The sequence below is a fragment of the Balaenoptera acutorostrata genome, chromosome 2, assembly GCF_949987535.1.
Source record: "Balaenoptera acutorostrata chromosome 2, mBalAcu1.1, whole genome shotgun sequence".
Taxonomy (NCBI): Eukaryota; Metazoa; Chordata; class Mammalia; order Artiodactyla; family Balaenopteridae; genus Balaenoptera; species Balaenoptera acutorostrata.
The window spans coordinates 34157090-34180430 of record NC_080065.1 but is presented as its reverse complement, the minus strand read 5'-3'; the positions used below and the strand labels follow the sequence as shown (position 1 = coordinate 34180430).

At 36.3% G+C, this 23341-nt stretch overlaps 1 protein-coding gene across 3 annotated transcripts in view; it reads right to left on the bottom strand.

Annotated features, from left to right (window-relative positions):
- The window catches only part of WDR70 (WD repeat domain 70), a 322311-nt gene that overhangs the window by 104912 nt on the left and 194058 nt on the right, over positions 1-23341 (bottom strand). For all 3 annotated transcript variants that reach the window (XM_057540877.1, XM_007192190.3, XM_057540878.1), the window contains exon 10: positions 8632-8806. In XM_057540877.1, the coding sequence (XP_057396860.1) occupies positions 8632-8806 (175 nt within the window). The remainder of the gene's footprint in view (positions 1-8631; positions 8807-23341) is intronic.

The following is a 23341-nucleotide window of genomic DNA, read 5'->3' as shown; positions in this document are numbered from 1 at the left end:
GAAGGAGGCTAAGAATAATAAGGACAAGAAGGTAGTGATTGTCACACGCGTCAAGATTGCCTCGTTACCTGGAGTTCAGAGGGCAAGAGGGAAGTTGGCAGGAGAAAGGTTGTTTCAAAGAGTGATACTGTCAATAAGGAGAACAGAGACTGTAAAAAGACAGCTGAATTTGGTGCTTAGAAAGCCTTTTTAAAAAAATCCTTAAAAACACTAAAAGAGATTGTACCATGTTTTCTGATAAATCCTCAAAATACCAATTTTCCAGCTCCTTCAGGGCCTTTGAAAGCAAACTGGATGGGGTCTCTGTTTTGTTCACTGTGGTATCCCCAGGACCTAGAATAGTACTTGGACGAGAGAAGGTGCTCAGTAACTTTTGTGGAGTGAATGACGTGATCTCTCTACTTTCCCTCCACGTATCAGCCCCTCCTGTTCTTCACTTCCTTCCCTATTGAGCTAGGAGTCCATGATCTCACACATCTTGACCAACTGTCTTATCAACATCCTAAATTAGATGGCCCCAACATCCTTCTATTACATGTTTCCTATTTTTCTCTCTCTCTCTGAGAGTTTTAGGATCTTCTCTATAACCCCGGTGTCCTGACATTTCATGACATATGGTTTGATGTCTTTTTCATTCACTGTGCTGAGCACTTGATGAGCAATTCCTACCTGGAAAAAAAATCTTTTCAGTTCTGAAACTTTTGGGGGTAATGGGGGGGGGCAGTGGGAGAAGGGCAGTAGTAATTATTTCTTACCTAATTGTATCCTCTCTCCTCTACATTTTCTCTTTCTAAAACTTTCTGGTCAAATATTGGGCCCTGAATTGACCCTTAAGTCCATCTTTTCTTTCTCACTATGCTTTATGCTATTTTCCAGGAGATTTCCTTGACTATTTCTTTCAATACTCTCATGGATTTTCCCCCAAGTATCACCTATTTATTTTCCAAGAGCTCTTTCTTGAACTCTAAGTGTTCAAAAAATTTTTGTAGTATTTTGCCTTAGTTTCGTGTCTGCAATATTCTCTTTCCTCTCTGAAAATATTAAATATAGAATTTTTTTCTTGAAATGTTTTTCTGTTTCCTACATTGTCTCTCTCTCTCCCCTCTGAGATTGCTTTAGTCTCTGTATTTCTTGTTAGAGGATTTCTTCAAATATCTGGTGATCCTTGTCTGTTCATTAATATATAAGAGTAAGGTACTAAAAAGCTGATTAGAAACACTATGTCAGGGGTCAAAATCTTCTTCTGTAAAGGGCCAGACAGTAAAATATTTTAGGCTTTGAGGGCCATATAGTCTGTTGTAACTACTCAACTCTGCTACTGTAGTGCAAAAGCAGCCATAGATAATACAAAAATGAATGAGCACGGGTGTTCTAATTAAACTTCATCATGGACACTGAAATTTGAATTTCACATCATTTTCATGTGTCATGAAATATTTTTTCTTATTTTGATTTTTTTATAAACCATTGTGGTAGGCAGAGTAATGCCCCCCAAAGATTTCTAACCTCCTAATCCCTGGAACCTATGAATATGTTACCTTACCTGGCAAAGGGGAATTAAGATTTCAAATTGAATTAACATTGATAATCAACTGATCTTAAAATAGGGCAATTATTCGAGTAGACACAACGTAAGCACAAGGGTCTTTAAAAGTGGAAGGCAGAAGCGGAGGAGAAGGTCATGGTTTTGCAAAGTGAAAAGGACTCAACTCACTGTTGCTGGCCTTGAAGATGGAGGAAGGGGGCTATAAGCCAAGGAACGTGGGCAGCTTCTAGAAATTGGAAAGGGCAAGGAAATGGATTCTCCCCTGAAGCCTCCAAAGGAGAAAACAGTCCTGCCAACACCTTGATATTTAGTTCAATGAGACTTTTAACCTACATAAGTATAAGAAGTCTGTGTTTTTTTAGCCACTAAGTTTTTGGCAAATTTGTTACAGCAACCACAGGAAAACAATAGAATCATTTAAAAATGTAAAAACCATTCTTAGCTTGCAGGTCATACAAAAACAGGTGGTGGGCTAGATTTGGCACATGGGCCACAGTTTGCTGATGCCTTGTGTAAGCGCTTGCACCAGACTGCCTAGGACTGGATCCCAGTTCTGCCACTTACTAACTGCAATTTTGGGTAGGCAACACAACTTCTTTTTGTCTTGGTTTCCTCATCTGTAAAATAATGATAGTAACTACTTCTATCATAGGATTCTTGTAAGGATTAAATAAAATATTACATGTAAAGTACTTAAAATACTTTAAGTCAATTACCTGGTTTCTAGTTTCCAAAAGTGTCTTGACTTCTCTATTCTGCTGTCATCTCCTCTCTAATTCTCTTTGTCTGTATGGATTTATGCTTTAAAAATGCCTTTTCCGTCATTTTAGTGGGGTTTCAGGAGGGAACAGAACTGAATGAATGTGCTTAACTTACCATATTTAACTGGAAGTCTTAAATTCAATTATTTTTCCTGCCCTCAAAAAACAAGGATAACAGGGACTTCCCTGGCAGTCCAGGGGTTAAGACTCCATGCTTCCAATGCAGAGGGCATGGGTTTAATCCCTGGTCAGGGAACTAAGATCCCACATGCCTTGCGGCAGGGCCAAAACAAACAAAAAAATACAAGGATAACAATCATCTACATTTAAAAGAAAAACTTTTAACCTGATTTTTTCAAAACCAGTATATTCCCATTTTTACAAATGTTGCTTCCAAAAATATGTGACATTTTACAAGAGCATTATAAGTAAAACTTCAAAGCTTTCATTAAAATAATTGACAAATTAGAACTTAACTTCAGGGCCTGCAAGTAATTTCACACAGTTTTGATGGTTTATTTGTGTTTTGAATCAATGACATATTTTTTTGAAAAATGAGCTTTGAAAAACACACATGTTAAAAACTCTATAGACTAAAAGTTGTATGCATATGTTTTCTCTTGAATGTTTATTTTAAAAATAATTATAATTCATATCTACTGAGGCACACTAACCAATGGATATATAAAGATCTTCTTTATTGACGATGGTTGTATTTCCATACATTGAATGACTGGCTCTAGCAGGGATCTACATTCTTATCTTCCTAAGTCATACTTTTAGTCTCCAAAGCATCTGTCACATTCAAATTCATGACACTTTCACAGCCATAATTCAATAGCATCCTGAGATCTAACTTCACCATTCTATAAAAACTGTAAATCGCCTAGGAGCTAAAAAGAAAAGAGGAAGAAGACCAACAGTTATTAAAACCTGCTATGTGCCAGTCCTGTTCTGGGTGCTTGAAATATATTACCAAATATAATCCTCAAAATAACCAGACAAGGTGGGGATCATGCCCTCATTTCATGAATAAGGAAAACGAGTGTGTAGAGAGCTTAGGAAACTCAGGACTGATGGAATGAAAGCCCCAAGTAATGTACAGTGTAATTGTACGTCTCAGGTGTCATGTACAAAAAAATGTGCTATAGAACTATGTGGTAGACTTTTAGCTATCCATATATATTTTCTAAACTCCAAGTATTAGGCCTAATGAAAAGACAGAAATCTATATTCGAATTTTTAACATGACTCTTTATATTTTTTACAGAGACACACCATTTTTTTCCTCAAAGGAAGATATCAGAACCATTTTATACATCACTTGATTTTTAAAAATTGTTTAAAAATATCATTTTTTCCTCTATAATGTACTTCTCTCCCCCCAGTAGTCAATATTTCACTGCTTTAACTTAAACAAGTAATACTGGGTGAAAGCTGTGAATTATTGTTACGTGCAATTGGTCTTTGCAAAAAGAAGGGAAAAGACACCTTTTTGTCATTTGTCTCATTCTCGGTGAGACGGTAGGTTCTCAAAACTACCACCAGGTGAAATGTTCCTGATCTAGGTAGATAGCTAGATATATGGACACGCATAGAGCTATGGAGAAAAGTACAGAAAGATACATACCAGGTAATTTACAAGCATCATGAGTTACAGATAGGATAATAAGAGTAGAGGCAATTAATAAAACAGTAATAGTAATAATAATTTTTTGAAGAGTGTATATTTCATGTTTGTAAAATTATGATTCCATTTAAATAAAGAAATTTTGAAAAAAGCCAATTAGAACTATATCTATTATTACAAGGCTGTCCATGTTACAGTCTCAAATAAAAAAAGCAAATTGTAAATTCTCCATTATAAAAACAAAACATTTTACTCTGTGTCTGTGCGTATATGTATATATATGTGTGTGTGTCTGTGTGTGTATACACACACACACACATACACACACACACACACACAAATAAAGGGAAAGATGTAGAAGGCCATAAATCAACCTAATCTTAACTTGGGTTATCTGAAGGTGACTGGAGACATTTAAAGATTTGTGGAACACTGGATGCAAGCTACTACTGGTGATTTCATTTTCTGTATTCTTTCTCCTTCATACCTGTTCTCTTATTCACCAGGGGCTTATTTGCCCAGAAGCTTATCTCCTGGTGTGATTACTAGTTCTTGCCCCAGCTTTCTCTGAACCATACCAACCATTCTCTAGCATGGCTGAGAGAATGTGGGCACTGATCAACCTTCGAGCTAGAGAAATGTCTCTGCAGTGTCTCCCAGGCTTGAGGCTTTCCTGGTAAGGGGTTGTAGCGTGTGGTCATGTTCCTAATCTGGGCTGGGGTTGCAGGCCAAAGGAGCAGCAGGAGGCAGTCAGGTGGAGAGCGGGTCAAGTTGCTGATAGTACCCTATTGCCAAATCAAACTTCAAATATTATTCCCTCCCATCACCTGGATCTAGGGAAAGCAAAACTCCATGAAGATGATGGGTCCTCATTTTCCTGCCAAAATCTTAGTCTACAAAGAGTGACTGCAGTACAGGGAAGTACAGCATATTCTTTTAGGAAAGAGTCTAGCATATTGTAGACTCCTGGTAGATATTAAAGAGCACTAATGCTGCTTTGAGCAAAATATGTCCAAAGAATTTGGTAGGTGTTTTTATTTGAACAGAAGAAGTCATTGGGTATTCATAAGACTATACAAGCTGGAATATTTTAAAAGCCAGAAATTATACATGAGAGAGACATGAAAACAGTTTTTAAAAATCCATCTATGTTAACACAGATTATGTGTTTCTACATCATTAAGGATACATGAAAAATAACATCAGTTATCTCCCTCCCTCCCTCTCTCTCTCTCATATCTCTATCTCGTTATGCTTTCATATAACAAGGATAGTACTTTATGCTACTATTTTTTAATGACTTCTTAGAAATAAACTGACAATCTCAATAAACAAGTAAAATATATAGTATAGTATGTCAGGAGATGATCAGCCCTATGGAAGAAAATAAGAGGGATAGAGAGTGCCACCGGTGGGGTGAAGGTTGCAATTGTACATAGTGTGGAGTCAGGGAAGGCCTTGCTGAGAAGCGAAAATCTGAGCAAAGTACTGCAAGAGGTGAGGGGGGAAAAGCCATGTGAACACCTAAGAGAAGAATGTTGGAGGCTGAAGGGTTCCGCATATGCAAAGGCCCTGAGTCAGGGGGCATGCTGTTACCTCTCCAACGTCATCTCCCCATATTCTGCACCTCCCTCACTTTACTCCAACCAAGCACTGGCCTCCTCGCTGTTGCTCACATAAGTGCTGTTGAATGGGGAGTGAGGGAGCAGGAAGGCAGCGCAGACCTGTAGAAGCTCCTCTGAACTGGGCTTCCTCTCAAATTTAAAGACAGCCCAGCATCATAGGACTGAGAGGGATGCTGGGCAAACAAACACTCCTCTTGAGCAGCAATGTCCAACAGAACTCTCTGCAACAATGAGAATGTTCTCTATCTGTGCTGTCCAATAAGTAGCTAGTGTGACCGAGGAACTGAAATTTTAATTATATTTTATTTTAATTATTTTAAATTGAAATAGTCAGATGTGGCTAGTGGCTACTATACTAGCCAGCATAATTCTAGAATAAAGGTAGGTCTTGAGAACACAGGAATTTATCACTGATAGACACTTTACTTCTAAGAAAAGAAATACATTTCATTTAATTTGCTGAAGTTCAATTGGTCTAATGAAAATTCTATGACTAAACATGGCAATTGTGATAGCTTTACTTAATTGTCACAAAACATATGTATTAACCATTATTTGCCATGTAATTCTTTGGCTACTGTGTGGAAAAAAACATTGTTATTAGGGTTTCTTATCTCAGCTTTAGTGTTTCCCTGTAGATGACTTACTGTTGCTAAAGTAATAGTTAAGAACATTTTTTAAGCTGTTTTTTAATCAAACTGCGTTTCCTGCTAGCAAGTTTTTGCCTCTCAATTTGATTTGTCTTCAGGTGACACACACACACATGCAAGTTTAAAAATATGAATGAAATATGATGAATAGGATGTGGTATAATTAGCTTTACATTCATGTATTATTAAATAAACAAAATCAAAGTCTGTGATTAGAAGAATGGCTTAAAAGATTTTGGGTGCGGGGGGGAACTGGCATTCAAATAGCTTTGGTTTCTACAAAATGGGAAATAGGAGATATACTAATTATTTCAAGAGATGTGCAAGGCCCATCTCTAAAAACTATACTGAACTTTATGAAAATATATGGTTTCTAAGAAAAGGCATATATATACATAAATATATATATATATACCAAACACATCACTATTAAAGCTAGATAAGAAAACTTCATGTTTTAGAATTTCTATGTTTAAATCAACAGCGCCCAGAGACGATGAAAGCTAGGAACTAAAAAATTTATTGCTTTGTTAAAACTCAGTTTACAATTCAAAGGATTTTTTAAATCTCTGAGCTGTTATGAAGCATTATGTGGTTTATAGTGGAGATGAAAACAGAAATAAAAAGATCTGACAAACAGAAAATGCCAAAGATATTTCCAGCAATCTTAATATGGACTCCTTTTTCCTATCACTATTTTTTACCTTATTCCAAGAAAACTGACTTTAACTCATCTGCCTGAAAAGACAACTATGTTTCCTGGGGCCCCTTTCAAAATGTAAGTATTTGATAGGCAATTTTATTTGAAAGAAAATTATTTTTATAATTGTTAAAAAGAACAAGAATGTAAACTCTATGAAGGCAGAAATTTTGGATAATCTACAGTATTTGCAGTGCCCAGAATAGTGCCTGCATATAGTACGTACTTAATATTTATTAAATTAATAATTTGACCATCACCTTTTATTAAAATAAGATAACTGGGGCTTCCCTGGTGGCTCAGTGGTTAAGAATCCGCCTGCATGGGCTTCCCTGGTGGCACAGTGGTTGAGAATCTGCCTGCCAATGCAGGGGACACGGGTTCGAACCCTGGTCTGGGAAGATCCCACATGCCGCGGAGCAACTAGGCCCGTGAGCCACAACTACTGAGCCTGCGCGTCTGGAGCCTGTGCCCTGTAACAAGAGAGGCCGCGACAGTGAAAGGCCCGTGCACCGCGATGAAGAGTGGCCCCCGCTTGCCACAACTAGAAAAAGCCCTTGCACAGAAACGAAGACCCAACGCAGCCATAAATTAATTAATTAATTAATTAAAATTAAAAAAAAAAAAAAAAAGAATCCACCTGCTAATGCAGGGGACACAGGTTCGAGCCCTGATCCGGGAAGATCCCACATGCCGTGGAGCAACTAAGCCTGTGCGCCACAACTACTGAGCCTGTGCTCTAGAGCCCATGAGCCACAACTGCTGAGCCCACACGCCACAACTACTGAAGCCCGTGCACCTAGAGCCCATGATCCGCAACAAGAGAAGCCACCGCAATGAGAAGCCCGCGCACCGCAACGAAAAGTAGCCCTCACTCGCCGCAACTAGAGAAAGCCTGTGCACAGCAAGGAAGATCCAATGCAGTCAAAAATAAGTAAATAAAATAAATTTTTTTAAAAAATTAGAAAAAAAATAAGATAACCAATTTGTATTATGACATTAGTGTAGATTTTCATTTTAACTTTGGTGATCTAAAATCATTCCACTTAACAATTCTTGTTTTACCATCTATGCATACAACAAAACCCTTTTCAAAGCTTATTGGTAATTCACAAAATTAGCCAAAGGCTATTCATTATCTTATTCATTATTTCTGTGGTTACAGAATTCTATGATCCCTTCCAATTCCAAAGTTTATTTATTCTAATAATGACCAAAAACTGAAAAGAAAAAAAATCTGAAACCTATTCAAATGGAATGTCACAGAATGTCAAAACAAAATATTATTTAAATTACTAAAGAAATAATTGCATAACAACTGATGGATTGTCCTTGCTATTTCATGGTTTTCTCAAATCTTTTAAAGGGTATTTTCTAGTGCTCTGCTTAGTCTTGTGTTATATTACTGTCAAATCCTTCACTTTCAAAATCAAGTATACTGAGATGTCATATAATAAACTGCATTATGCTTTTTAAATTTTATACCAAAAGATTTAGTTTATTTTAAAAACAAAATCTAATACGCATTGGAAAATACTGAGCTGGAATGTTTGCTAAAATGCTGTTTACTGCAAAAGTCCCAATGTTTTATCAACTAACACTGAAGTTTAAATTAGAGCTAAACTCAGGAAATTGACCTTCATAATATTTTAACATGATGTTTGGCTTTGTAAGGTGGTTTTCTTCTAAGAAAAGAGGACTTAAATGTCCTTAACTTACAGTCAAATTTCGGTCCCAGATCTGTATGCTTCCATTCTGGCAGGCAGCTGCTATGAGGTTTCCATCTCTACTATATGTACAAGTGGTGGGAATTACTTTTTTACCCTGCATTGTCCGTGGTTTAAACACACTTTTTTGCTTCTTTGGATTTTCAACTTCCCATGTCCTCACAGTCCTAAAAAAAAATGAGATTTTCATTTATAAAAAAGAAAGGATTTTAAAATACAAAAGAGTTCACAAAGACTGCTTCACCTTTTAAGCATATAAATCTAATTAATGTTTTTAAATTTTTATTTAATATTTAAATAATATTTTAAATAAAAATGTGCATTGTAAGACATTCTAAACTTATAAATGAGATTACCCACTAAAATAAAGTGAACCATCCAAATTGTGTTGTCATGAAATCAAATAGCAAGTGGCAAATTCCACTTCAAATCTGTCAGAGTTCTTAGTTCTGACCCTCTAAAGCAGCAGCTTCCAAACAATTCTGACTATACACTCTGATCAGTAAAACTGTTGAACATAATACACCCCCTACATACACACATTAATTTCTAAATTACATGTGTTAATGTACTGCTATATAGCACACACCAGAAAACACACTGAAAAAAACTGGTCACTAAGAAAGAATGATGTCCTGTTCTAGGGCCCAGGCAAATATCTCATGTCTCTGGGGGAGGCTGACTGCCTCAAGTTTCCACCAAGTAACAACTAATAGTCTAGAGCTGGGGCAGAGACAGAACGAATACCCTCCCGCTCACAGTCCCAGGCAAAGGAGTACTGCCACTGAGGGAGGCTAGAATAAAATCTATATGAGAAAAAAAAAAATACAGAAAAAACAGACTAGCAACATCTTTGCAGAAACTATCCAGGCTAAACCACTACAGAACAACATCTCTAAAGTTCTGAAAGAAAAAAAAAAGTCAATCTAATATTCTAAAGCCAGAGAAAACATATTTCAAAAGAAGGTGAAATAAAGGCTTTTTCAGATGAACAAAAGCTGAGATAATTCATTTCCATCAGATATGTACTACAAGAAATGTTAAAAAAAAAAATAAAAAAATAAAAAAAAAAGAAATGTTAAAAGAAATTCTTCAGAAAGAACAAATATGACACAAATGGAAATACGAATCTACACTAAGAAATGAAGAGTGCCACATATGGTAAAAATGAGGGTAATGTAAAAGACATTAAATGTAAAACATTTAAAATGTTTAAATCTCCTTAAAAGATAAATGGCTATAAAGCAAAAATAATAACATATTGTGAGGTTTGTAACATATGTTCAAGTAAAAGGTGTGACAGAAATAGCACAAAGGTTGGGAGGGAGGAATGAAAGTATACAGTTTATACTATATTTGAAATGGTAAAATATTATTTGAATAGAGACTTTGCTACAGTAAAGATGTATATTACTAACCCTCAAGCAATCACTAAGACATTTTTTATAATGAATATGTAATAATGGAGAAAAAATGGAAACCAAAAATTAATCCTATCAAAAATAGGAAAAGATAATTTAAAAGAACAGTGGGATTAATATAAAACAAACAGCAATACGGTAGGTTTAAATCCAACCTCATCAGTAATTACATTAATTGGAAAAGGCATAAAAGCTCAAATTAAAAGGATAAGACTGGCAGATTAGATTAGATAAAAGCAAAATTCAACAGATTCTGTATTAAAAAACACACAAAAACCTTTAAATATAAAGACTTGGGACTTCCCTGGTGGCGCAGTGGTTAAGAATCCACCTGCCAATGTGGAGTACACTGGTTCGATCCCAGATCTGGGAAGACCCCACATGCCGCGGAGCAACTAAGCTCGTGCGCCACAACTACTGAGCCTGTGCTCTAGAGCCTGTGAGCCACAACTACTGAAGCCCGTGTGCCTAGAGCCTGTGCTCTGCAACAAGAGAAGCCACCACAATGAGAAGCCCACGCACTGCAACAAAGAGTAGCGCCCCTCGCCACAACTAGAGAAAGCCCGCACGTAGCAACAAAGACCCAACGCAGCCAAAATAAATAAATAAATAAACCTTTAAATAAATAAATAAAAAGACTAAACCGTCTAACAGTAAAAGGATGGAAAAAAGATGTGCCATAACATAATCAAAAGAAAGCTAGAGTGACTATATTAACGTCAAAGTGGACTTCAAAACAAGAAATAAAACAAGAGACAAACAGGAGAATTTCATGATGATAGAGTCAAATGATCAAGAAGACATAACAATCCTAAATGCATACGTCCCTAATAACAGAGTTTCAAAATGTGAAAGCAAACTTAATAGAAATAAAAGAAGAAATACCAAATCCATACTTTTTTTTATATAGGTTCATATGATTTTTTTTTTCACTTCTTCATTGGAGTATAATTACTTTACAATGCTGTGTTAGTTTCTGCTGTACAACAAAGTGAATCAGCTATATGTATACATATATCCCCATATCCCCTTCTCTCTTGAGCCTCCCTCCCACCTCCCTATCCCACATCTCTAGGTCGTCACAAAGCATCAAGTTGATCTCCCTGTGCTATGCAGCAGCTTCCCACTAGCCATCTGTTTTGCATTTGGTAGTGTATATATGTCAATGCTACTCTCTCACTTCGTCCCAGCTTACCCTTCCCTGCCCCCATGTCCTCAAGTCCGTTCTCTATGTCTGCCTTTATTCCTGCCCTGCCACTAGGTTCAGCAGTACTGTTTTCTTAGATTCCATATATATGCGCTAGCATATGGTATTTGTTTTTCTCTTTCTGACTCACTTCACTCTGTAGGACAGACTCTAGGTCCATCTACCTCACTACAAATAACTCAATTTCATTTCTTTTTATGGCTGAGTAATATTCTACTGTATATATGTGCCACATCTTCTTTATCTATTCATCTGTCAGTGGAGATTTAGGTGGCTTCCATGTCCTGGCTATTGTAAATAGTGCTGCAGTGAACAGTGTGGTACATGACTCTTTTTGAATTATGGTTTTCTCAGGGTATATGCCCAGTAGTGGGACTGCTGGGTCATATGGTAGTTCTACTTTTAGTTTTTTAAGGAACCTCCATACTGTTCTCCATAGTGGCTGTATCAATTTACACTCCCACCAACAGTGCAGGAGGGTTCCCTTTTCTCCACACCCTCTCCAGCATTTATTGTTTGTACATTTTTTGATGATGGCCATTCTGACCGGTATGAGGTGATACCTCATTGTGACTTTGATTTGCATTTCTCTCATGCAAATCCATATTTATAGCTGTATACTTCAACACTCCTCTCTCATTAACTAATAAAACAAGTAGACCTCTCTCTGCCCCCCAAAAAAATCAGTAAGGCTATGGAAGACCTCAAAAACTGCACCAAACAAGTTGAGGTAATTAACATTTATATAATACTTCACCCAACAATTGGATGTGCATTCTTTTATACATTGAACATTCACCAAGATAGACCACATCCTGGGCCATTAAAACAAATCTAAACACACTAAAATGACAGAAATCATACAAAGTATGTACACTGTCCAAAAAATAAAACTAAATAAATGATCAATAACAGAAATGTATCTGGAAATATATCTCTTCCAAAACATTTAGCAATTAATAAATACAATTCTAAATAATCCATGAGTCAAAGAAAAAAAATCACAAGGGATATTAGACAACACTCTGAAGCCAAAAAACGTGAAAATACAATATATCAAAATTCATGGTGTCCAACTAAGGCTGGGCACAGAGGAAAAATCTAGCAGTAGCTACATATGTTAGAAAAAAGAAAGGCCTCAAATCAATGACCTAAAATTCAAACTAGAAAAAAGAGAGAATATTAAATCCAAAGCTAGCAGAAGGAGGGAAATGAGAATACAAATGAATAAAACAGAAAACAGAAAACCAGTAGAGAAACCAAAAGCTGGCTATTTGAGAAGATCAATAAAATTAATGAATTTCTAGCTGGAATGATTAAAAAACAGAAATTGGAGACAACGTCAAACACCAGTATCTTGAATGAAAGAGAAGATATCACTATAGAGCTTAATGACATTGAAAGAATAATAAGGAAATTTTATGAATGAATTTATATAAATAAATTTGATAATTTAGATCAAGTGGACAATTTTCCTTAAAAGACAAACTACCAAAGCTCACTCAATAAAAAATAAATAACTAGAATATTCCTATATGATTTTAAACTAAGTACATAGTTTAAAATTCTCCCACTAAGGATGACTTCACTGTTGAATTCTACCAAACATTTAAGAAAGAAATAATACCTTAAGAAAGAAAAGGCTGCCTACTGAATGGGAAAAGATATTTGCAAAGATGTATCTCATAAGGGGTTAATATCCAAAATATACAAAGAACTCATACTGCTCAACATCAAAAAAACAAACAACTTGATGGGAGGAGATATGGGGATATATGTATATGTATAGCTGATTCACTTTGTTATAAAGCAGAAACTAACACACCATTGTAAAGCAATTATACTCCAATAAAGATGTTAAAAAAAAAAAAAAATGGGCAGAGGCAGGACAAAGTTCCACCAGACAAAGAGCAGCCTTCCCCACAACAGTGCTCTTGAGTAGCCCCATGTGGCCCCAGTAGAAAGCCTCTGATGACTTTGACAGATGAAGTTACAACAATATCAGAGCCCAACGGGAAGAAGAAAGACTGCTCTTCTTTCCCGGCAAGGACTCAGCCAATGAAAAGACATGGACTCTGTTTACTACAGCCCTCCCAACTTCCTTTTGTCCTCTGTAAAAGAGTTCTCCTTCCCGTGCCTCTGGGGGCTTGCACGTGGCTCCATGGTGGCAGACCCTGAACTGCAATTCTCTGCTGATCCCAAATAAACCCATTTTGCTGGAGAAATATCTGACAGTCTGTCTGTTTCAGGTCAACCAAAGGAAGGGAGTTAACAAGATTTGGGGACCCTGGAAGACTCAGAAAGGCAAATTATCCACTTGACACATTTGAATGGACACTAGTTGACACCTCTCAGGCTGACCAGATGCAGGACTATAAAGACCCCAAAAAACCAAGAATAAACTACAAGAGATTAAAAAAAAAAAAAAAAAAAAGGGCAGAGGATCTGAATAGACATTTTTCCAAAGAAAACATATAGATGGCCAACAGGCAAATGAAAAGATGCTCAACATCAGGGAAATGTAAATCAAAGCCACAATGAGATACTACCTCACACCTGTCAGAATGGCTATTATCAAAAGACAACAAATAACAAGTGTTGGCAAGGGTGTGGAGAAAAAGGAACCCTGTGCACTGTTGGTGGGAATATAAATTGGTGCAGCCACTATGGAAAACAGTATGGCGATTCCTCAAAAAACTAAAAACAGAACTACCATATAATCCAGCAATTCCACTCCTTGGTATTTATCCAAAGAAAAAGAAAACACTAATTTGAAAAGATATATGCACCCCTATATGTTCATTGCAGCATTATTTACAATTGCCAAGATATGGAAGCAACCCAAGTGCCCATCAATAGATGAATGGATGAAGAAGATGTGGTGTGTACACACACACACACACACACACACATACAATGGAACATTACTCAGCCATAAAAAAGAATGAAATCTTGCCATTTGCAACAACGTGAATGGACCTGGGGGTATTATGCTAAGTGAAATAAGTTAGACAGAGAAAGACAAATACTGTATGATTTCACTTACATGTCAAACTTAAAAAACAAAACAAGTGAACAAACATAACAAAACAGAAACAGAGTCATAGATACAGAGAACAAACAGGTGGTTGCCAGAGGGGAGGAAGTGGGGGTAGGAGAGAAGTAGGTGAGGGAGATTAAGAGATATAAACTTCTTAAATTAGAAAGAGAAGAAAAAAACCATATGCTACCACTTATATGTGGAATCTAAAATATGACAGAAATGAACTTACCTACAAAAGAGAAACAGACTCACAGACACAGAGAACAGACTTGTGGTTGTCAAGGGGTCAGGGGCATGGGGGAGGGATGGATTGGGGGTTTGGGATTAGGAGATGCAAACTATTATATAGAGAATGGATAAACAGTAAGGTCCTACTGCATAGCACAGGGAACTATATTCAATATCCTGTGATAATAATGGAAAAATATGAAAAAGAATATATATGTATATGTACAGCAGAAACATTTTGCTGTACAGCAGAAATTAACACATAAATCAACTATACTTCAATAAAATAAATTTAAAAAAATTTTTTTAAAGATACAAACTTCCAATTGCCAAATAAATGAGTCATAAGTATGAAATGTACAGCCTGGGGAATACAGTCAATAATTACATAATATCTTTGTATAGTGACAGATGGTAATGAGACTTACCCTGGTCATCATTTTGAAATGTATAGAAATATTAAATCACTATGTTGTGTAACAGGAACTAACATAGTGTTGTAGCAAATTATACTTCAAAAGTAAACAAACTCATAGAACTAGATCAGATTTGTGGTTGCCAGAGGCGGCTGGTGTGTGTGTTGAGGGGGAGCCCGAGGGGCAGTGTGTGGAGAAATTGGGTGAAGGAAGTCAAAAGGTACGAACGTCCAGTTGTGAGATAAATAAGGACTAGGGATGCAATGTAAAACATGATAAATATAATTCACACACATTATATAAATATAATTCATGTTATGTATGAAAGTTAGTAAGAGAGTAAATCCTAAGAGTTCTCATCACAAGGAAACAAGTGTTTTTGATTTCTTAAATTTTGTATCTGTATGAGATGACGGATGTTCTCTAAACTTACTGTAGTAATCATTTCATGATGTATGTAAGTCAAATCATTATGCTGTACTCCTTAGACTTACTTATACAGTGTTTCATGTCAATTATATCTCAAAACTGGAAGAAAAAAATAAAAATAAAAACATCTGGGGGACTTCCCTGGTGGCGCAGTGGTTAAAAATCCACCTGCCAATGCAGAGGACACAGGTTCGATCCCTGGTCCAGGAAGATCCCACATGCCACGGAGCAACTAAGCACGTGCGCCACAACTACTGAGCCTGTGCTCTAGAGCCCGTGAGCCACAACTACTGAGCCCGCGTGCCGCAACTACTGAGCCCGCGTGCTGCAACTACTGAAGCCCGCGTGCCTAAAGCCCGTGCTCCGCAACAGGAGAAGCCACCGCAACGAGAAGCCTGCGCACTGCAACGAAGAGTAGCCCCCACTCGCTGCAACTAGAGAAAACCCGCATGCAGCAACAAAAACCCAACACAGCCAAAAAAAAAAAAAAACCATCTGAAGGAAGGAAGGGGGGGAGAGGTGGGGAGGGGAGGGGGGAGGGGAGGGGAGGGGGAAGAGGAGGGGAGGGGAAGGGAGGGGAGGAAGGAAACCAACTCTATATAAACCCTTCCAGAAAATAGAAAAGGGAACACTTCTCAATTCATTCTATATGACCAGCATTACCCTGATGCCAAAACCAAAGTCACTACAAGAAAACAAAACTATGGATCCATATCCCCAATGAACACAGACACAAAAATCCTTAACAAAATATCAGTGTATAAAACTAGCAGTGTATAAAAATGATACTATGACATGATTAAGTGTTATTTAAACCAGGAATGCAAAGGAGGATTGAAAGGACTGAAAATTAAACAATATAATACACCATATCAACAGACTAAAAAAGATATCTGATCACCTCAATTGATGCAAAATAAGCATTTGAAACAAAATTCAACACCCACTCGTGATTAAAAAACAAAACAAAACAAACTCTCAGCATTCTAGGAATAGGGTGGAACTTCCTCAACCTGACAGAGGACAGCTAAGAAAAACTTACAGGTAATATACTTAATGGGGAAAGGCTGAACGCTTTCCTCTTATGCTTGAGAACAAGGCAATGATCTCAAACCCTCACCCTTTCTTTATACTAGAGCTGCCCACCAGTGCAATAAGGCAAATAAAAAATATTAAAGGCTTACAGACTGGAAACAAGAAATAAAACTGTCATTATTAAGAGACCACATGATCATCTATATAGATAATCCCAAGAATCTACAAAAATCTTAGTAGAACTAATAAGTGAGTTTAGCGTGTCACAGGATACAAGGTAAATAATCATAAATCAATTCTATTTCTACTGACTAGCAACAAACAACTGGATGTTGAAATTATGAAAATAATACCATTTATAACAACATGAATAAATATGGAATCTCAAGATATGTGTAGTATCTGTACACTAAAAACCATAAAATATTTCGGAGAGAAACAAAAGAAGATCAACACAAATGAGAAGATATACTGTATTCATGGAGTCAATACTGTTAAGATTTCAATTCTGCCCAAATTAATCTTTAAATTCAATGCAATCTCAATCAAAATTCCAGCAGAGTCTCCTTGGGGGTTAGAAACTGATTAAGCTAACTCTAAAACTTACATGGAAATGCAAACAACTTGGAACAGCCTAAAACAATTCTGGAAAAGACCGAAACTCATTCTACCCAGACTCCAGATTACCTTCTAACTCCCACATTATAACACCAATCACATAAGTTGTAATTACACATACTGACATCTATTTCTTCTACAAGAAGAGCTCCATTAGAACTAGAGCTCTGTCTGGTTTTTGTTTTATTTTTTTAAATCTTTGTATGCACAAAGAGGTTCTACCAAATCTCTTGAACCCAATAGGAACATAACACATACTAGGTTCTCAATAATTGCTTTGAATGAATGAAAGAAATTCACTGCCTATCTAAGCTAGAAATCAATTTTATTGAGATATAACCAACATACAATGAAATGTAACTGACTTCTAAATGTATAGGTTTAAAGTAGCCAGCATTTGCTGTCAAATATTTATGATTTTTTCCAAATGAAGGTTTTTTGTTTTTTTTTTAAAATAACTTTTGCATGTCTTCTCCCTAAGCTTTGCTTGGGAACTTAATCAGCTGTTTAACATTACCAAACCCTAGTTTTCAGAGCTGTCAAACCCAGTGCCTAATATAAGAATGCATTCACTACATTTTAGGAACTACTAACTAGCAAAATGTAAGCTCAAATAAGAGTTTGGGAACAGAACACAGGAACAACAGAAAGGCAATTTGCAACTTCAGGATATAAAGCAACCTAGTGGAAGATCCAGGAGACTTAACTTCAGTGTTACAAAACACTGTGACAGCTAGAAGCAATCGGCAGTGTGACAGATACTGCTAGCAGCATACTCCAACATCCATTCTCTTTTCTTCTCTAAGTCTGTATTTCCCAGACTCTTGCAGATACATGTGATGACATATGGCAATTATGCTTTGACCAACGTGGTGTAAATGGAAGGGTATTAAAGAACTCTGGGAAAGTCTCTAAAAGAAGGTTGCAGACCCTTCTTCACCCCTTCTTGTTTACTCCTTCCTCTGCCAGCAATTTGGATATGATTCTGGACTCAAGCAGCATCTCAGAGCAACAAAATAGAAGGCCCTGGTCCTTGATGACACTAAAGCCACCAAACCAATGCTGGAGTGCCTATGGATAGACTTCTCTTACTGATGGATGGATAGATAGGTAGGTAAAGCTTATTGGGGTATAACATACTTCCAATGAAATTCATCCTTTTAAATGTGCAGTTCTGTGAGTTTTGACAAATGCATAATTCTACCACTCCAAAAACTTACCTTATGTTGCTTCTTTATAGAAAACCCCTCACATCCCCAGCTTCAAAGTTGGCAACTATTGACCTGTTTTGTTTCCCTGTAGTTAAGCTTTCCCAAATATTATATAATAGGAACCACACGGTATGTAGCCTTTTGAGCCTTGCTTCTTTAACTTAGCATAATGTATCTAAGTTGTTGTGTATATCAGTAGTCCATTCCTTTTTGTTGCTGAATAACATTCCACTATATGGATATACCACATTTTGTTTTCCATTCGCCAAATGCTGGATAGCGGGTTGTTTCCAGTTTGAGGTAATAATAAATAAAGCCACTACAAATATTCATGTACAGTTTTGTGGGTTTTTTTTTTTCTTGGTAAAAATAAGCTGTCATTTCTCTTGGCTAAACACTTAGAAATGGAATTGCTGGCCAGATGAGAAGTATGTGCTTAACTTTATAAGAAACTGCTAACCTGTTTTCCAAAGTGGTTGTTCCATTTTGCATTCCCACCAGCAATGTATAAGAGTTCCAATTACTCCATATCCTTGTCAGCACTTGGTAGTATCAGCTTTTTTTAAGCCATTCTAATAGGTGCATATTGTTAGTGTGATTTTAATTTACATTTCCTAAATGACTAATGATATTGAAGATCTTTCCACGTACTATTTGCCTACCATTTCTCTTCTTCAGTGAAGTGTCTCTTCAAATCTTTTGCCTGTTTTCAATATTTAGTTGTTTATTTTCTACTACTATTTTTTGAGAGTTCTTTAGGTATTACGAGTACAAGTTACAAGTTCTGTATTAGATACGTGTTTGGCAAATATTTTCCAAGTCTGTAGCTTGCTTTTTCACTTTTTTTTTTTTTAAAGTTTTAATTTATTGATTGATTGATTGCTTGACTGCTATGTTGGGTCTTCGTTTCTGTGCTAGGGCTTTCTCTAGTTGCGGCAAGCGGGGGCCACTCTTCATCGCGGTGCGCGGGCCTCTCACTATCGTGGCCTCTCTTGTTGCGGAGCACAGGCTCCAGACGCGCAGGCTCAGTAGTTGTGGCTCACGGGTCTAGTTGCTCCGCGGCATGTGGGATCTTCCCAGACCAGGGCGCGAACCCGTGTCCCCTGCATTAGCAGGCAGATTCTCAACCACTAAGCTACCAGGGAAGCCCTCATTTTTTTTTAAACAGTCTTTCAAACAGCAGATGTTTTAAATTTTGATAAAGTCCTATTTATCAAATTTTTTTATATTGTATCTAAAAAATCTTTGCCTAACCCAAGGTCATAGAAATTCTCCTATGTTTTCATCTAGAAATATTACAGTTTTAAGTTTTACAATTAGGTCTATGATCTATTTGAATTAGGTTTTATATGTGGTATGAATTAGGTTTTATATATGGTTTTTTTAACATATGGATATCCAATTATTCCAATACCATTTGTACCTGAGCATTATAAAACCATACTCCCAAATGAATGTATTCTGTATTGTTTACTTGTCTCTGTTCAGTATGTTTTCCATAGTTAATATGCACAAAAAGTTGAGAAATACCTACTGTGCCTTTTCTTTCTATCCTCAGCTCTGCAACACTGGAGATAAATTATGATAGTTTCTCTTTTTTTACAACTGAACATCTGCAAAAGTCAGATGATACTTTAGAACTACGATATGAAAGGCCCCACACAAGTACTATAAAGTATCATTATCATTATCTGGTTTGTTTAAAGTTCATCTGTAAAACTGGGATAATAATACCAACAATGAGGGGTTGTGAGGATTAAATGAGATTAGGGATGTAAACGTGTCTAGGACAGTACTTGGAATACAGTAGGCACTCAATAAATACTAGTTTCTTTCTGCTCTTCCTCTTAGACCATAAATAAAACATTAAAGCTAATAAACCCAACAACTAAGTACGTTCCATTTATTTCAGTGGTATATTAAAAGGTTAAGCTAGTTATCAATATAACAGCAAGAAAAAGCAGCTAGCCTAGCACATAGATGTATGAAATATAAATTTACACAGCATCTGATGGTGACTAATAACATTATGGTTTTATGGATCTGATTCTCTGAATCTACGCCTGAAAAAATGGATGCTAAAATGCTAGGCCATTAGGTATCTGTCAAAACATTTTATGCTGAAGAACACATATTTTGAAACTTGGAGTGAGATCTGGTCTTGTAAAATTAAAACTGTGTTTCATAAAAAAGATTTAAAAATAGAAGAAGGATCTGCCTGGGCCTTTCGGGACACAAAATGAAAACACCCAGAAGACAAGAAAAAGACACAGGTGGGGTCATTACATTGCCCCAGGCACAAATGCTTTCTATCTTAAAATTTTGAATTCTTTCCAGATACAAGTTCTAAACATTCTGGCATCTGCTGCATAAATGCATCACAGCATTTGGCAGAAGTCAAGGGAAGCATTAATTTTGCATGGAAATCACTTAAGAGATCTTGGTTTAATTTTTCTCGAAAGACTACACAAGCAACTTGAGTGATGTAAGAGTCTGAAACTTGCTGGCTCTCTTCGCAGAACAAATCCAACAAGAAAAACCTTCTTTTCAAAAATGCCCAAATATTAAAGGTATTATCCCACAGAAATGGGGAAAATATCTTTTCTATATAAACCCACAACAATCTTTATAAACATACATAAGCCACATTATGCACACAAAGTAATTGCAGTAAAAATATAGTTGCATTTAGGAGAAATGTATTTTGTGTTAATGTTCTATACTTATAATTATTAAAATAAGGCCTTATAAAATCTAGACTTAGAGTAAGGAATAAATGCTACAATAAATAACCAGTTATACCCTTACATTTATGGCCAACTGATTTTCAATAAATATGCCAAAACAATTTCATGGAAAAAGAATGGTCTTTTCAAAAAATGATGCTAAGACAGCTAGATATCCATATGCAAAAAAGATGACTCTGGACCTTTACTTCACATCATAGAAAAATTAGCTCAAAATGGATCATAGACATAAATGTAAAACTCTTAAAACATGACATTGGATTAGGGCATGATTTCTTAGATGGACACCAAAAGCACAAATGATAAAAGGAAAACAAAGATAAGATGGACATCATCAAAATTAAAAATTTACATGCTTCGAAAGATACTATGAAGAAAGTTTACAAACAAGCCATAGACTTGGAGAAAATATTTCTAAATCATATATCTGATAAGAGACTGGTATTGAGAATACTTAAATAATTTTTACAATTCAATAAAAAGATAAGTGACCCATTTTTTAATGGGTAAAAGATTTGAGTACATATCTCACTAAAGAATATATACAAATGCCCAATAAGCACATAAAAAGAAGCCTGACATCATTTGTTATTAAGAAAATGCAAATCAAAATCACAGTGAGATACCATTTCATACCCATTAATCAAAAGACACATAGTAATAAGTGTTGGTGAGGAAGTAAAGAAATGGGAACCTTCATACTTTACTGGTAGGAAGGTAAGACGGTGGAGCCAGTTTGGAAAACAGTTTGCCAGTTTTGTAAAATATTAAACAGAGATTTACCACATAACTCGGCAATTCCACCCCTAGGTATCCACCCAAGAGAACTGAAAACATATCCCATGCAACAACTTTAACATGAATCTTCATAGAAGCATTATTTATAATAGCTAAAAACTGGAAACAAGCCCAATGTCCATCAACTGATGAATGGATAAACAAAATATAAAATTGTCGTACAATGGAAAAACGAATTGTTTGGCAATAAAAAATAAAAAGGAGTGATACGTACTATAGTATATAACTTTCTTGAGGCTGCTATAACAATAACTACAAACTGGGTAGCTTAAAACAACAGAAGTATATCCTTTCACAGTTCTGGAGGCCAGAAGTCTACTCCCTCTGGAGGCTCTACAGGAAAATTCCCTCTTGCCTCCTCCAGCTTCTGGTGCCTGTCAGCACTGATTGTCTTCACTGGCTTATAACCACATCAGTCCCATCTCTGCCTCTATCTTTACACAGCCTCCCCCTCTGTATGTCTTCTCCTTGTTTTGTCTCTTATAAGGATTCTTGTCACTGGATTTAGGGCCCACCTGAATAATCCACGATGATTTCATCTCAAAATGCTTAACAATTACATCCCTTTTCCAAGTACGATAACATTTACAAGTTCCAGGAATTTGATATATAAATATATCTGTGAGCTACCACTCAAACCACTACCCACTGTAATATGGACGAACCTCAAAACACATTATGCTAAGTGAAAGAAGCTAGACACAAAAGATCATATATCATATAATCCTATTTATATGAAATGTCCATAAAAAGCAAGTATATAGACAGAAAGCAGATCAGTAGGTTGCCTAGGTCTGGAGGTAAGAATACAGAATGACTAAACATAGATTCTTTTTAGGGTGATGGACACATTATAAATTAGATTGTTGTGGTGATTACCCAACTCTATAAATATACTAAAAATCAGTTAATTGCCCCATCCTCTTCTAGTTTCAGCTGCTGAACATCAAACCACCAAAAATTAAACATTTCTGAGAATCACTTTCAGAAATCTCAGATGAGGAAGTCAATCAAATGAAATTAGAAGATTCTCAATTAAAAATATATACCAAAATACTTATTGGCCAAAAATTATGCCCTGTTCTTACAAACCAAAAAACCCTGAAGCTCTTTACAAAGCATTTAAAAAATCTTTTATTTCATTAAATCAAACAACAAGAGAGATCAGGGTCTAGTACATAAAATAAGAAGCAAAGGATCCTGGGGTGGTGGTGGTGGGATGAATTGGGAGATTTTGACTGACATATATACACTAATAAGTATAAAATAGATTACTAATAAGAACCTGCTGTATAAAAAATAAATAAAATAAAATTCAAAAATTCAGAGAGACCTTCGAGATGGGGGAGGAGTAAGATGTTGAGATCACCTTCCTCCCCACAAGTACATCAGAAATACACCTACATGTGGAACAACTCTTACAGAACACCTACTGAATGCTGGCAGAAGACCTCAGACCTCCCAAAAGGCAAGAAACTCCCCACGTACCTGGGTAGGGCAAAAGAAAAAAGAAAAAACAGAGACAAAAGAATAGGGACGTGACCTGCAC